Source organism: Neodiprion virginianus, chromosome 4 (genome assembly GCF_021901495.1).
Source record: "Neodiprion virginianus isolate iyNeoVirg1 chromosome 4, iyNeoVirg1.1, whole genome shotgun sequence".
NCBI classification, from domain to species: domain Eukaryota; kingdom Metazoa; phylum Arthropoda; class Insecta; order Hymenoptera; family Diprionidae; genus Neodiprion; species Neodiprion virginianus.
In genome coordinates, this window is record NC_060880.1 from 37975351 (window position 1) to 37990929 (window position 15579).

Here is a 15579-nt window from a genome sequence, read left to right on the forward strand (position 1 = left end):
CCGACGAATTGTTTGATGTAATTTTTATAAGTCGCTTGTTGGTAACATGGGGACTGTTATAGCCTACGAGTTAAAGCATACTGCACGGGAAAATTGGGGAAAATGGCGTGCACCGGTATACGGGTAGCAAGAGTGCTTAAAAACAACACGTTCTTCTCTAATTTGAGTGGATTATTACTAAATCCATCACGTAATACCGCCGTGCTAATCAAGTACCGAGTCTTCAGCTCAAGACCTTCCGAAATCGGTAAGTCTAATTACTAAGTCTCTACAAACGTATTCAGAGCTTATAGGTTATCTTTCAGACGAAAAGACTTAGGTATTTCCAGTACTTAACTGATCAAGGACTAGGATTGACTAAAAATTCAATCAGAAAAGCATATTTGTGTATCATTTTTTAAGCAATAATACCAGTATCGATATTTTATTCATTTGGTTTATTTGATCTTCAACTGATTTTATCAAGGTGTTAGATGTGAGCTTTAGAAATGCCACTTTTGGATATCCGCTATTGAGCTTTGTTTTGTTCAGATTTTGCAGTATCGCAACAATACATTGCTTTATTTCTATAATAAATGTTTAGAAAATGATCGAGACCCGGCACCGTTGTTTTTCAACAAGGAGGTACAGGATTTGCTTAAAACATTGACCAAAGTGGACCTGAAAAGAGTTTATCGTCACCGAAAAGATGGTGAAAAGCTGGAGCCTCCAGTCTATAAGTTTATGACTGATGATGAATTGGAAGCAGCATTAAATGAGGCAAAAGCAAAAGCAGATCTGCGTCTTCAAATGCCACCAGTTGTGAAGAAGATTAACGATACTCCAAACATATTATCGAATGATCATGCTCTCCAAAAACACGATACAGCAAAATTCGTTTTCACAGACATAACTTATGGCATTTCCAATGTGGACAGATTTATTGTAGTCAGAGATCCAGATGGGATTTTGAGAAGTGCAGATGCTAGAGAGAGGCACAGAATGAATCAAATCTATTTTCCCCTAGAAGGACGGGAAGTTGATGCGCCTAAATTATTTCAAGAAGAGTATTTAATGGTGAGAGTATAAATTCTATATCCTGCAGAAATATTTTCTAAAAATTGTTGAAATTCTATATTCAGTGCAGTTCTGAGCAGTTATTTTCTTGCCAAAGTGATTGGCACCTCATGTCGAATAATGAATACAATGATATTCCTTGCTTATTATTAATAACCTACGACTTAATTATTTCATATTTTTCTATCTGCAGGATTTACTTGAGCGCGCGGAATATGAGTTCATTTTGGATCTTGCCTGTGTACAGTTTGAGCCTAATGACCCAGAGTATCATAGGGTAACCGAGACGGTTTATTCTTACGTAAATAACATGAAGCACTTCAATGATTTGAGGTCAACCAGACACTTTGGTCCCCTTGCGTTCCATTTGGCTTGGAAAGGAAATATCGATAATTTGATTCTGGAGAACATTCAGACTTCGAGATTGGACGATGCTGTCTTACTAATACAGTTATATCATAAAATTCATCCTACGGCTAAATCAGCAGAGACCAAATTTGAAGGCGATGAATTGAAGTTCATTCAAAGTTTTGTTGATAATGACTCAAATAATAGAAATACATTAGACCTAGCGATAAAATCATACGTTAATCTAGAAAATGCCAAGCTTGAAGTCAACGAAGGCATTAAGAGAGCCCATGGTAGCGATTGAAATGTGTACATTGTAATATCATAATTTTAGAGTAATAAAGTATATCAAAGGAAAAACAGCTAATTATTCACCAATACAAATATTTCCAAATTATTTTTGACTCATTACTCCCACATGCCAGAAATTTTTGCAGTAATTAATGACTCGTTTCATATATTTTCAGATGGGGGCAAAAAATAGGAAGCCGCCTGCAATTGAGGCAGCTCCCAGTATTTAGAAAATATTCTAGGATTACCTCGCTCTAATCATTGTAAAAAACGACATGGTTTGCTACCATAAACATTTTTTAAGGCTGATAAAAATTCGGTTTAATGCAATATTGGGAAAATTCACAGCTTAGAATTTCCAAGTCCATGCTCTTGACCTATTTGGGATGTGGACCTCAAAACTCCGATGGTTTAGGATGAATTACCAAATGATGGGAGTAGCTGCTGTTTGCTATAATAATAACGACAGTAGTCAGTAGTAACAACGTTTGTATTCAAACTGCAAAATGAAAATAATTTTTCGACTATACTTATTTATATTATAATATGTCATGACATCCTAATACTTAATTTGTAAAAATTTTTTCTGCCTGTGATGTTAATGCAATCACACTAAATGTAGGTACTAAAGACACTTTATTAGTCAATGTGTACTAAACTTTCAAACAATTTTCGACCTGATCTGATGGGCATGTTTTAGCAATTAATTGGCTAAAGCTTGTTGGAATAACACGATTACCTTTTAGCATGAGAAGATAATCATCAAAAATCAAGCAAGGAGAGTTTTGAAAATAGATATGACATTGATTATGTATACGATTTGATGGTGGTTCCACGTGATTTTATTAACTCTAACAATAAATTCAATCTGTGCACATGCATCCAAGTAGATGAATGTCCAAGTCGAATCATTTATTTGTTCTCTTGGATTTAAAACATTCTACAATATATCATTACGGATAGTTTGAAAAAACGAAAGTATCCGATAATAGTTTAGTCATTAACTACGAAGGCTTTGCTAATTTGTAAAATATTTACTTTCCAACTTCATAGGATGTTATGCCATGATACGTGATCAAGCATTTATAACTCTCTTTTTAAGCAAAGCATAAGAGAGATTGATTATTTCAACAATAAATGTTGTGGACTCTACTACATTCATTTAAAAATCTATATTTGTACACATAAACTTTGCACTCTGTCGAACATTTGTGAACATGAGTGTTTCGCTTATTATAGCAGTCTTCAAATTCACGTAGTCTTCAAATTGGTGTATTAAGTTGTAAAAATCTAGCGTAAAAATTGATTAGAATTCATCAATATACAGTAAACTATTACAAGAGATGACAAACTTGACCAGTATTAGTACAAAGTAACAAAACATATGGTGTGTTACATTATAAAAATGGATGCATTAAATTGTAAATTTTACTACGAATTAGTCAACATTGTTTTGCTGATAGGAATTCTGCTTCAAACAGTACACGCGATTATCATTATAATATGACGCTAAAGTCACAAACTATCTCTACCAGTTTCAAAATGAATATTCAGTGATGATAAACTGTATAATATGTGTGTAATTCGGCAACAAAGTTTCTATCATCTACATTATCGCTGCATGTATAAATTATTATAAAGTATAAAATTTTTAACAATGTACGTCACTTGACAAAAGCTGAATTAGCATTGTGATGCTGTGTCAAGGTTGTAAGCTTATATTACAGACAGTTTTTTAAATATCTACATATATTTTCCTAGAAGTTTATCGTTTCTTAGTGATCGATTTGAAGAAAATAATGTGATGAAAATTTCACGACATTCATCACATCACTTCGACCTTGGTATCGAGTCTTAAGCATGTATATGGGATTTTTAAAAAATATTCAAGAAACAGAAACTTCTACCTTGTACAGTAATTTTTACCCATACGGCATGCGACATCAGTTTGAAGAACACTATAAAATAATCAAGTATGTATTTCAATCGACACATACACAAGCAGATATACTTGCTTGCCTGAAAATATCATGTCTACGATTAAGTATAGTTGACAATCTTCTATATTATCCTTTCACCAGAACGTAAAAATTCATCATAGGTATGAGAGCATTTTATTGTGGATAGGATAAACCAAAGATCAAATATTCATTTACGTAAACTTGAATTAGGCTGATATAAATAATCCTGCATCGCCTAATTTTAAATCAATACTCTCATGATGATTTTATACAAATGTATGTTTCCTTCTCTCCTTTCCCTAATAGTAGATCTTACGGAATTTTTTTTTTCTTGTCCCAGTTCATTCGCATTCACTATTTCAAGATCCCACAAAACCTATAGTACTAGCGTCATTTTACGCGTTTTACACATTTATTTTTAGTTCACTTTTTTTTAATTATTTTAATTATTTACGACTCAATGTACCCTGTTCCACTGATTTCTGTTAAACGGTGTTAGAAAATTAGAATTCATTATTTATTCGATGAGTATTTAACGGCAACATTGTTGATCATTGTTCTTTTGTTCGTACAAGAAATAACGGAGATATTAATTTAAACAACCGTCTAAAAAGCTTAGCACAATACAAGCAACATTTGATAACATTATCAGACTTAAAATAACAGGCCTGTGTTCGGTTAATAATGAAAATCCCAAATTTTTTTACTAATATTCTCTAGATAGGTATCAAATTCTGTAAAAACAGTTAATTTTACATGGTAAATATCTTGATATCATATACAAAAAAAATTTTGGTACGGCACTATCGAAATCTCTTTACTGTTCGAACATTGTACTGTAGTTCACGTAGTTCACTGATACTCAACTTCGCAACAGTGATTGATTCGTCGATCAATTGAACTGAAAAATAACACACTAATGTAATCCCAATTACTATTAAAATTTTATCGTGACTGGCATGTACGATTTATAATCTATTTATAGACACCTTTTCCAATCTCACGGAGTATTTCCAATTTATGAAAACTATATAATGAAAAATATTAAAGTTCATCTCTTACACAAAGCTTGACTATGACCACATTTGACAAGCAAAGACCTAAAAAATACATTTTAACTATAAGAATAGATACGATTTTTCCGTACAGATACACTTTAATAAACCTTTAGGCAGTTTGAATGTCTAAAATTGAAAATTTTGGATTGATTGTAAGTAATATAGTTTTAATAGAGTAGACGATGATTATCCAAATCAAATTGGCATCCGGCCTAGTTCGAATCAGTGAAAGTTCGGAGAATGGAACAGTTGTGTTAGACGAAATGATACAAATGCTAAAAAATATTGGAAATAAAACGCACGTATAATTTTAATACTTTTATACATATAATGTGTCGCCTTTAACCCTTCGTTGCACACATTTATGTAAGCCATATTTTTTATGTTTAAGACGCGTTCCGGGGGTTTTTTAGGTCGCTGATCACCAATCTGAAATAGAAGCCATGGAATATAGGTGGTACATACGTGTTTACCACCGTGCAACAGAGGGTTAACACACGACACATTATTCTATTAGCTTTCACGTGCGAAATTACTCAAAATATCGTTAATGCATGGTTATGTATTCCAAAATTTTGGACCTTCGGATAATCGAGATTCTACTGCAAGAATCCACAAATAACGACGGTAGTTCAACAAATAGGTGATCCTGGACTGTTTTAATACAATTTATTGATATGTTCCTATTTAATGTGGTAGACACGTAGTAAATGAGAATTTACTGTTCACTCTTGTACGAAAGACTGATATTCTCTATTGATACCTATTTTCACGTCAACTGTATATTTCTGTACAATACTGTAAAACTTTGTATCTGATCCCGAAGAGTGAAACGCTTGGATTTAGCCTTCGACCGAGCAAATTATTCAGAATTGTACACCTAGTTTGTTTTTCACCTTCTTCTTCCTCTTCTTCATCTTCTCGATCCTGTTTCCGATTTATTTTTATTCCATAAATGTTTTTTTTTTTTATTATGTTATTGTATCATTTTTCCGTTATCACAGATTATTTTTGGTGGCAGGCCTTTTAACAAGCTCAAACCTGGAAGGCCTGTGGTGGACTAGTGGAGTTCAACAGGGTCGAAAAACGGCCCAAATAAAAAAAATAAAAGCCAACATCATGTCTCCAGTGCAGGGAAAAGTTTAGTCAGTACAAAATAGGCTACGTCATAGTTGCTCCAATAGGCAGTGTGAGCTGTAACTGTATAAAGGTAATTTCGCCCCAAACCAACAGCCCGTAAGACGTAATCCAATCTAGGCTTCAGTTCTGACGGAAAGAGAAATCAAATTATTAAATGCATAAAACTTGATCAACAAAACTACTCCTTACCTTACCTTACCTTATCTTATCTACCTAGTCCTTACCTTGATCAGGATGAAATGGTGGATTCATATCTGGTGTAGACAAGGATGTGCCATCTTTCGTGCTCCACCCACCTCTCACCAAGCCCCAGAGACTCCAGCCTTTGTCTGCATTACGACTTGGCATATCTCCTGGGCTTTCGTCTCTTTCTTCGCTCTCTAAGTTGAAAATTGACCATGATTTATCAGATTGAAATGTTCAGTTGAAATGTATGATTATTTTGTTTTTGTAAATCCAAGGATGAATGCATGTTGAAATTGATTCGTATGATATCTTGAACAATTCTATACATTTGAAAAGAAATGTTTCATTCAACATAAAAAGTGTTGGTGTGGAAAACATACCTGCAGATGGTAAATTTGGATCAACTGCATTCGTCGAGGAGGGTGACTGTTCGCACGGTTGGCCATCGACCCCACCGTACGGGGGTATCAGCACAGGTTCTACTCTACTGTATCCCCTTTCTAATAATGGCTCCATTCGATAAGCTACTGGATCTGACCAATGAAAAATGTTATAGAATCGCTTGCACAAATCTTGTGGCATTACACCAATTCTGTTGGATGGAGCACGGGTGCGCAAAGCTAGGAATACCGATAGCGGAGAACCCAGACAAAAGAGGTTCTCAATCTGTGAAAAGAACAAGAGATAATTAGCACATTAAAGAGCAAAAATATGTAAGATTGTTGACAATTCAGTTTTCAATCAATTTAAACCAAATGTTTTTGTCAAACATTGGATTTGTCAACTTACAGGAAATTGCAGACCTTCTGGCGAAACTTCGGGTGATGCTGGTGACGAAGGTCTATTGTCAGGGCCCATCCATCCTGTGACAATGTCGTAGACGATTACACAACCCAGGGAGTGAGCTAATATGGATACTTTCCCTTTCCAATTTGGATGGCGACTAGCGAACATGAAGTAAAGTCTGTTGAGCTCTTTTTGAAGACCAGCTCTGACCTCTCCGCCGTACAATGGACTTGTATAATAGAGAATGTCCATCGCCGATGTATTCAGTAAATGACGAATACTCAGAACACTGTAAGGTGTTATAGCATCCACGATATCTGTGAGGGTGAGATAGAAAATCTGTGGTGAAATAATTGTTCCTTACTAAAAAATTAAATTGAGTTCAGATGTCATTCAAGTCAATCCTATTTTCAACTCGGAATTAGTGTCTCGATTATTTCATGTATGACTTATTTTTGGAAATTTGAGGCTCACCTCCATCAAGTTTAAGCGAAGATCTCCATTCAACAGGAAAAAATTCTGCACGGTGAGTCAAAGTTGGAAAATACTTTTGTTTTAACCAATCAACACATTCTCTGAAACTACGTAATATAACACATATGAAATATGCAACGACTATACATTCTGTCCCTAAAGGCAATTAATGTAGGTCTACTAAAAGATATTTGAGTCTGTTAAAACCTTACAAGAACGTTATGTAACCAATACTGATCTAATTATGGGTGCATATCAGAAATTTCTGTGGCTTTGTATCATCTCAAGTATTTCTGAAGAACGGTGAGCACAATGACAAATCACAGGAATGATAATTCAAATATTCTCTCTGTCCAATTGCCTTAGGGACTATTAGCAAAAACATAGACACACACGATGTTGTGTTACGAATAATCTTTCCAGTGTCTCTCTTCTGTCCGATACCATGAACGACAAAAACCAAGTGATCGATGTCGTGTGGTTTATCGTCCATAACCGCAGGATGTTTGTATCCTCTCCTTAGGCGATATCCCGTCGCTGTAACAAACGTCAAATGAAACAATTAAACGATGTTAATGTCATTAACATTCCGTATACCAGTGGGGCCTTTTCGATAGATGGGTTTTCCTTGGGGTAACGATGGCCTGTAACAACGGCGATGTATTGTGCTAACTAATTTCGCTCGAACATTTCCGAGAAACTCTGAAATAAATATTGCATCATGTTAAACGTGGAATTCATCACTACAATTTATATCCAATAGGCAAACTCGGGCCGCGTTCTTTACTTGGAATTTAGATATTACGAATACAGAAATCAACATAGGTTGCAAAGCACTACATATATATTTAACGAAAAAGACTTTGTATTGTAGTAATTCGTGCAGTGAGCGTACATATTGCTCGCCACGCCAGAAATTTAAGTAGTAATATTTCAATTCATTGACACTGTTCCGACACCAATGCCAGAGATAATAAAAGTTGGCACGCTGCGGTAAATTGAAAATTGGGTCTGGTAGCATAAAAATGAGATACTTATCCTGCGTCACAAAATGTTGTTATAATGGTCGGATGTCTCAAGGTGTACCATTATTACTTCGGAAATCTATAATTGGTGTTTCGGGCTGAATGATTTTATCAATGAAATTGAAAACGTAAACTCAGTACAGTTAAGTTACTCTAAGCCTTCTCTAATAAAAAGCCATGATAGAGTCAGGATTAATAGCTCTGGATGTCATGACACAAAATGCAAAGTTGCAGTAGCTATGAATGGAAATATTGAAATGAATCTAAATTCAAAGTTAGAAAATAAAGACTGAATGATTTCAGTAGCGTGATGAAATTGGAATTGTGGAGATCATAAATGTATTATAGATGAATATACTGAAGCAAAAATAAACGTGGGTATCATGCTTGTGATTCGTGAATACGCCACATTATAAATATTACATGATCTGCAGCCAAAAAAGTAAAACAATTTGTTGATTTAAACTCTTCTATTAATAGATTTGGCAATTTGACTAGCATGCTCAACCAAACATATCAAATACAACGATTTGAAATCATTATTCCTTTTCCACTTATTTCTAATGATTTTTTAATAAGCGTTCACAGAAACATACAAATATTGATTTTCCTATGTACAAATTATGCTAATTGAAATTGAAACTTATTGTGCATAGATAAAAATCTCGGATTACCACTTGATAGCAAAATCAAAAATTAATTGAAAAGCAAACGCTGTATTCTATAGATAATAGTTACCAGCAAAGATAATTTTAACTTACTTTTGGTGAATCCCAATTTCAGTGTTACGCTACGCATTAATTTGCTTGGTGTATTTTCACTGTAGAGAGCTACATCATCTACTGCATGCCAATCCACATGGAATTCGGGAAAGTTTTTTGTATGAAGAACTAAAATGAAAGCAATCAGGTGACACTATTAGCTATAAATTCTGAAGTCGTTAATATCTGGATAATACATGTGTGCTAACAATTATTAACTGATCAAAACTTTTTAATTATTTTTATAACACAGGCAAGTCTACCCAGATATTCTTTCAAATTGTATAAAATACAAATATTTTGAGCATCAATAAAGTATAGAAGGTGCAGATATTGTGTTTTCCACAATAGTACATTAAAACAGAATTTTCAATCTGTTATTGTGGGAAACAGTTTTTCAATTGTTTATGTAATACTCAAGTTACGTCCCGCTGTTTCAAATTGCTCTATTATCTAGATGTCATGTAATGCTATTGGGTTGATGTGAAGCAAAGAATTAACAAGTATGAATTTAGGAAATAAGAAAATTCATTCAACTTCCCAAAAATAGAGTTTTTCTCAAGAAAGTAAGTTTGCTATGCGCCTTATGTATAGTTTTCTTGTAAATAACACTGATAGCCATTTACTTTTTATCAATTAATGCACTTATTTGACACATTTAAGCATATTCCAGGTTTCGCAATGACGCATTAGGCATAATGCAGATGCCTGCCAAAACTAACAAATCATGGTCCAAACTGTTGAATTTCAAACTGTCACGTATATATTATACATATTTATGAATATATACGTACATATATTATACCTCTGTGTAATAACATTGGAAGTTATCATGAGCACGATAACAGAAGAGGATGAACGAAATCGTTTGCAAAAGTTTCAAGATCAGTAAGTGTAGACACTTGAGATTGGTAACAAAATAACATTCAAGAGAAAGAGAAAATGAAAGGCTGAGGTACCTTTGTAAGAATGTGACGGGGTGCTGGCTGCTGACGTTGAACTAGATTGGGTGGGAGACGATTTTTGAAACAACGTAAGATGTGTTTCTTCTATAGCCCGCGAGGGATCCGGTTCCAGCGGTATCCAACTGCCATCATAAAACCAAGTACCCCTCATTATTTCCCATTCTTCGCCTTCAACAAAGTAGATAACACAATGGTATTAACCGAAAAATGTTTTGTACCAGACTTATACAATTTTTCATAAATTTTCCAACTGCCAAAATATGAACAGAACAATATGAGTACTGAAACTTTTTGCTGTGAAAATCTGATAAAATCATTCGGTAAAGAAATCTTACTACAAAAGTCTAAAGCTGTTAAATTTTCTCACATAAGGGTCAATTACTAAAAAGTGTACAACACGACCCCAGTAGATGTTGAAATTACACTTATTCTAGCAAGATCACATATATCATGTACTTCTGGCAAGCAATTGTAGATGTTGTTGGAGAAAATTAGCCATATTGGCCTCAAGGACAAAGTAATCTGTAGACACTCATGTGTGACGATAGGACTGAATTCAAAATCATTTGTTATTCATTAGTGCACATTATGTATTAATACACATAAGTAACTCTTGATTTTTTTCTAGGCCACGATAAATTGCATATTAGTCAAAGTGATTACAAAAGAAAGCTAATTAGAAAAATTAATCTGTGTTTGCCAAGTTTATTTACTACTTGATATCCAAGTCTTACATTCGACATTATAAGCCTACCTGGCCAGTAAATTGAGACGCATCGCATATTGTCTATTTCTACATCATACATTCCACCTCTGACAACAACTCTTTCCATATGCCCATCAGCGGTAAGATTGTTGTGTTCATTTGCGCCGCTCTTTCGACGTCTCCAAACATTTTCAATTCTAAGACTGTCGTATCCACAAAATTCAACCCATCTCTTGTCCACTCCCTCTTTATAAAACCATCTGACTTTTTCTGGGGGCAGAGGCTCTGCATATTCTAATTCGTTTACTTCGATGTCTGAATTTTCTTCTATTCCATTGTGTTGGGACAAACTGTCTTGCAGCTCTTTGGAGAGACATGAAAGAAAAAGAATAATGCATGCAAAAACACTATTATTATTACTCAGACTAGTGCTGACGTCATAATTTATTCACACTCGCATACTTCATGGCACAAAATTTCATCCGTTGGTAAAAAATATTGCCAAGTTATGCATGTAACGAAGTGGATATTGTTCATTTCTAGCCAGGTGTTTCATGTTTTACATCTCCTTTCCATATTGTTTCCATGTATAAGTATACAGAGAATGAAGGCAACCTATTGTTATCTTGTACGTTATCTATATTTGCATATTCAGTTCGTTGGCGAGAAAAAATTATTTTTTAAAGGCTTTTACTGAGCTGAACAATGAAGAGTTGTGGTAATCTAAAATAAAATTTCTAACATCCTAGGAAAAATGGATAATTCTTGGATATCGAGACAATGGAAATATTGTCGATACTTTCCTAGGGGATTGCATTATTAATATCGACGGGTTCACAGTTTCTTTAGATAACGAGCGGCGTTAGCTTGAGGCAATAATTGAACTTGTACCATGGATTTTTCTTACGCATTTGTAACGTAGCTCTTTCGTAAGAATTGAGTTTCGAATTAGCAGTTGAATATTTGGAAGATAAGATACTACGATAGATATACTATGTTCGTACGTATAACAAGAAACGGCCTTGTGACTCCGGGATGAGAAAAGAAATGAAAATAACTTATTCACGACGATAAAATGCGCAATTTTTTCCTGAGATATACGTTGGAGTATTAAATGAATAGTGCATATTTTTCGAGTGGAAAAATTACGTACAAGGAATGTGAATAAATTATACGGAAATAAGACGGGGCACAAACACGTGTTCAAACATAACAAAAAATCGTGATTCCGGTACCTTCGGTGGGCCGTGAATCCGATTCCATGGGTATTTCGCTCAGGGGATCAACATCGTTCAACAGGTTTTCAGACATTTCAAACCCCCTTGCTGGCCTCTGTGAACGTCGTTGTCAAACTGTCAAAATGTCGAGTGACGAGTGTGCCTTTTCTGTGAATCTCAAGCCCGAGGAAAATATACGAGAACGATGATGTCACTCCGATCACGAGACACGATTCAATCGAGCGTAGATTTTTTTATCATATATGATTTTTCTTTGTCCAGCGATATGAAAGGTTGTATGTACTGAAATTTTACTTGTCAATGTTGTCAGGACGTTGATTTTTCCTTTACGCCATTGACTGCGTCTCCTTCTAATGACAGATCAGATTTCGATGCAATGAAAATAATACCGTATGAATATAACGCTCTGTGTAGCGATTGTGTTATTCAATTATTTTTACGCCACTAGATATTATGTACAGGCTGACTTGCTGACCGACTGACTGACCGACTGACTGACTGACTGACTGTGTAATATGTACTATTTTATGATACGCCGAGCCACGCCGCAGGTCTAAATCCGACCGTTTCGCACTGGCGCAAGACTTCCACTGACTTCTAATGCGAAAAAAATTATCTTATCTAAAGCACCAGAGCGGTCGGCAGTCGGTTCGGTTCGAACTCTAACGCTCCGTAGAGCTGCTTTAGTCGATGGTAAAAACGTTCCTTCATCCCCACTGCTATAATATGTGTTCCGCCTGCCTAATGCGGTTATGCAACCGATGTTTTGTATACAGTTCCATGGTTATTATTTTCTTTATTTCTTATCCTTTACTTCAAATCTTGTCATGACCCTGTTACACAGATGAACAGCTGTAAGAAAGAGGGGGTGTCATCACGCAGGACGTTTCAGTTTCGAGGAGGAAGATAAGACGTGTGTACGATACACATCGAATACAACGTATATATAACGTGTATATATATATACATATAATACCTAATGATGAATCAGAGGCTGCGTAGTAAGTGATATGATAAAGGATCACTGTATAGGATGCATTGAGGAGTATAAAGACGCACCGCTGTATCTGCATTTTGCTAAGCACTGATTGTTACGAGCTGAATACAGCAAAAATATCATAGAAATTTCAAATTACTGGGAAAAAAATTTATAATGCCGCAACGACGGTGACTGCAGAGCCTGCGCGCGGCGTCGCCGCTGCATTTGAAAGGGTGAGGAGACTGACAAATATGTGTCAACAGGTATATAATAAGATATAAAATCGACCGTGCACCGACCATGCACGTAATTTCGTCTCAATATTCATCGTACACTTGATGGTGCGCAGTCTGTGGACTATTGGCCACGTGTCTGCGTCTCTCGGACGCATACACGTGTGCCAAAGGATCATCATTTTTATTCAAGGTCATCGCATTCTTTCTTAACTACTAAGTTCTCTAGCCATCTACTCAATAGACTTTAAGATATAGTGTCGCGAAAGTTGAAAATCTCAATACTCGTTCTACCCCGAAATCGTTAAAACACAGATTGATATTGGGTATAATCTATTTCGGTCAACGGATATAAAACCGGCTCGGGAATTTTATTACGTTTGGAAATTATGTATGAAAATTTCTTGCGGTTAATAAATCATTCGAATTATTCAAGCGTGGTATAAATCATGAATACATATTACTCAAGGTGTAATTATTCTGTGTTTTTCAGTGCACGCAACTGACGCGGAACATTCACTTTCTGTATGGTAGCTAGGTAAAAAAAAAACTTGTACCAATTATGCCTACAACTAACATATTTCCTGTACTTCGTCACATAAGTTATGTGCAATGATCTATGGATTTCTCTTTCTCTGGTTGTTTGGTCAACATCAGTTACAGACTAATAAATATTAAAACTGGAGGACCATTGTTTCCTCCAAACATTGGACGACAGGCAGTGTGTTACATTATCTTTATCACATATGATACTTGGTAGATAAGAATTATGCATGATTTCCTCGAATACTAAGAATTTTATGCCGTACTATCTCACAATCAACAATAGTTTATCAGTGGTGAATAACATACGCTTAGACATCGAATATAATTTATCAATGAACGAAAGTTTCCTTGTACAAAGCTTGTTTCTTTACTCACGAGAATCAATTCAAAATCAAGGTACGGCTTCGAATGGTGAACTCAATTCTACGAAATTAAACTTGTGAAAGATGATACCTGACGGTTTCCAACCCATTTTGAAATTTTAACAAACTTGAATATGCAAATTACAAAGCTAACCCTTTTCAATTCTCTGCAGGAAATTAGTTACCAAGATTTGCAACAACAAAGAGTGCTAATTTGATGATGATACAGGAATTGAAAAGAATAATAATTTCGTTTTTCTTACTGCTCATTTATTGTTAATAATAATATAGACAATATTATAATAATGTACTTAGAATTAACTTAGCTTATACGTGAAGATAAAGGTCTCGTTCTTAGGTGTACTTAATGGCAAAGGTTATTCGCTGTGGCCAGCGGCTCGGCGTAATAACACATATATTTTTTCTTTGATCCAATCCTTGTTATAGGGGGCATAAGTGTTTGTCGATTTTTGGTAAACCAAACATGACAAGTCTGTCAATTGATCAACAAAGTCAAATAATTGACTGATGTCATATGTGATGGTAGGTGTGTTGGGATTTCGCCTCTTCAAATGCTCTTCATAGATTTTGCATACACCTAAAAATAAAAATTATTCATTTAATTCACATATTAACAGTTGAATTTCATATGCTCATCATGGTCAGACATAATGGCGGATCGCAATACGAATTTAATTTTTTTGAAAATAAATAAGTTTTTTTTACCTTCCATACACTCGTTGACACTTTCATAATCCGAGTATGTCCTCGTTTCAGGCCTGGTTCCTGGCTGAACAAGCAATATAGTGTGAGACTGAAAATGAAAATAATTTCTTCATGAACGATGCTGGCATATTATGCTGTAATGGATATAGGAAGTATATTTAGACAAGAAGTGAGTGTGGAAAAATGATTAACGTAAATAATGTGTTACGTGAATATCAAAATAAAAATCTCCTCTTGCTGTTGGCAAAATGTAAACGTGTTCAACTGAGCAGCTGCAGGCTGCTGTTACTGCAGGAATAAACAAACATTGTCATCATTTCCGTAATTATTTATTGTTCGAAGAGATTGCCGCACAGGCATACTGATTACTTTCTTTGCGATGAGGATTCTAATGATAATCGATAATTTTTCATTGACAAAGAAAATTTCGCGTGAATAAGTCGATTTAAACGTAAAAGAAATATTCTACAACGTGATCGTCCCGTTTCGCTTCAGCCGACAGAACACGAGTAGTCACTCACCATTTTGTCAAGTCAAATCAGTTTGGATGTGAAAACTGCGATGTGGCGATCGAAGTGGAGACGTAAACGTTTTTGGCTGTATAGTTAGCAAATGTTTTACAAAATTGATAATGGAAATAAAACGCAGGGTTGAGATTTGCAAAAATAACCACAAAACTGCAGGTCCAGAGTATTCGATTGAACAAAGGTATTGGAATTGGAACGGTCCGGGTTCCAC

At 35.1% G+C, this 15579-nt stretch overlaps 3 protein-coding genes across 7 annotated transcripts; 1 reads left to right on the plus strand and 2 right to left on the minus strand.

The window, feature by feature from the left end:
* Positions 1 to 64: 64 nt before the first annotated feature.
* On the plus strand, positions 65 to 3571 carry LOC124303529 (28S ribosomal protein S22, mitochondrial). Of its 2 annotated transcripts, XR_006907929.1 has the most exons (4): positions 65 to 247; positions 584 to 1056; positions 1250 to 1973; positions 2044 to 3571. XR_006907929.1 is itself a non-coding variant. In XM_046760820.1 (3 exons), exons 1-3 carry the CDS (start codon positions 103 to 105, stop codon positions 1706 to 1708), a joined length of 1077 nt encoding a protein of 358 aa, XP_046616776.1. In that variant the 5' UTR covers positions 65 to 102; the 3' UTR covers positions 1709 to 3571. The 2 variants fall into 2 exon arrangements, 1 of the variants encoding a protein (XP_046616776.1); XM_046760820.1 differs by having other exon boundaries at positions 1250 to 3571.
* A 2061-nt stretch (positions 3572 to 5632) lies between these two features.
* Positions 5633 to 12655, minus strand: LOC124303526 (phospholipase DDHD1-like). Of its 4 annotated transcripts, none has more exons than XM_046760816.1 (10): positions 11993 to 12655; positions 10806 to 11120; positions 10046 to 10219; positions 9087 to 9215; positions 7696 to 7837; positions 7301 to 7407; positions 6844 to 7143; positions 6421 to 6573; positions 6079 to 6234; positions 5633 to 5980 (listed from the first exon to the last, which is right to left on the minus strand). In XM_046760816.1, exons 1-10 carry the CDS (start codon positions 12066 to 12068, stop codon positions 5832 to 5834), a joined length of 1701 nt encoding a protein of 566 aa, XP_046616772.1. In that variant the 5' UTR covers positions 12069 to 12655; the 3' UTR covers positions 5633 to 5831. The 4 variants fall into 4 exon arrangements, with proteins under 4 accessions (XP_046616772.1, XP_046616769.1, XP_046616770.1 ...); XM_046760813.1 differs by having other exon boundaries at positions 6421 to 6706; positions 6830 to 7143; positions 11993 to 12654; XM_046760814.1 differs by lacking the exon at positions 9087 to 9215 and having other exon boundaries at positions 6421 to 6706; positions 6830 to 7143.
* Positions 12656 to 14363: 1708 nt separating this feature from the next.
* LOC124303532 (enhancer of rudimentary homolog) lies at positions 14364 to 15579 on the minus strand. Its single transcript, XM_046760823.1, has 3 exons — positions 15363 to 15579; positions 14842 to 14929; positions 14364 to 14713 (listed from the first exon to the last, which is right to left on the minus strand). The coding sequence occupies exons 1-3, from the start codon at positions 15363 to 15365 to the stop codon at positions 14493 to 14495; spliced, it is 312 nt and encodes a 103-aa protein (XP_046616779.1). The 5' UTR covers positions 15366 to 15579; the 3' UTR covers positions 14364 to 14492.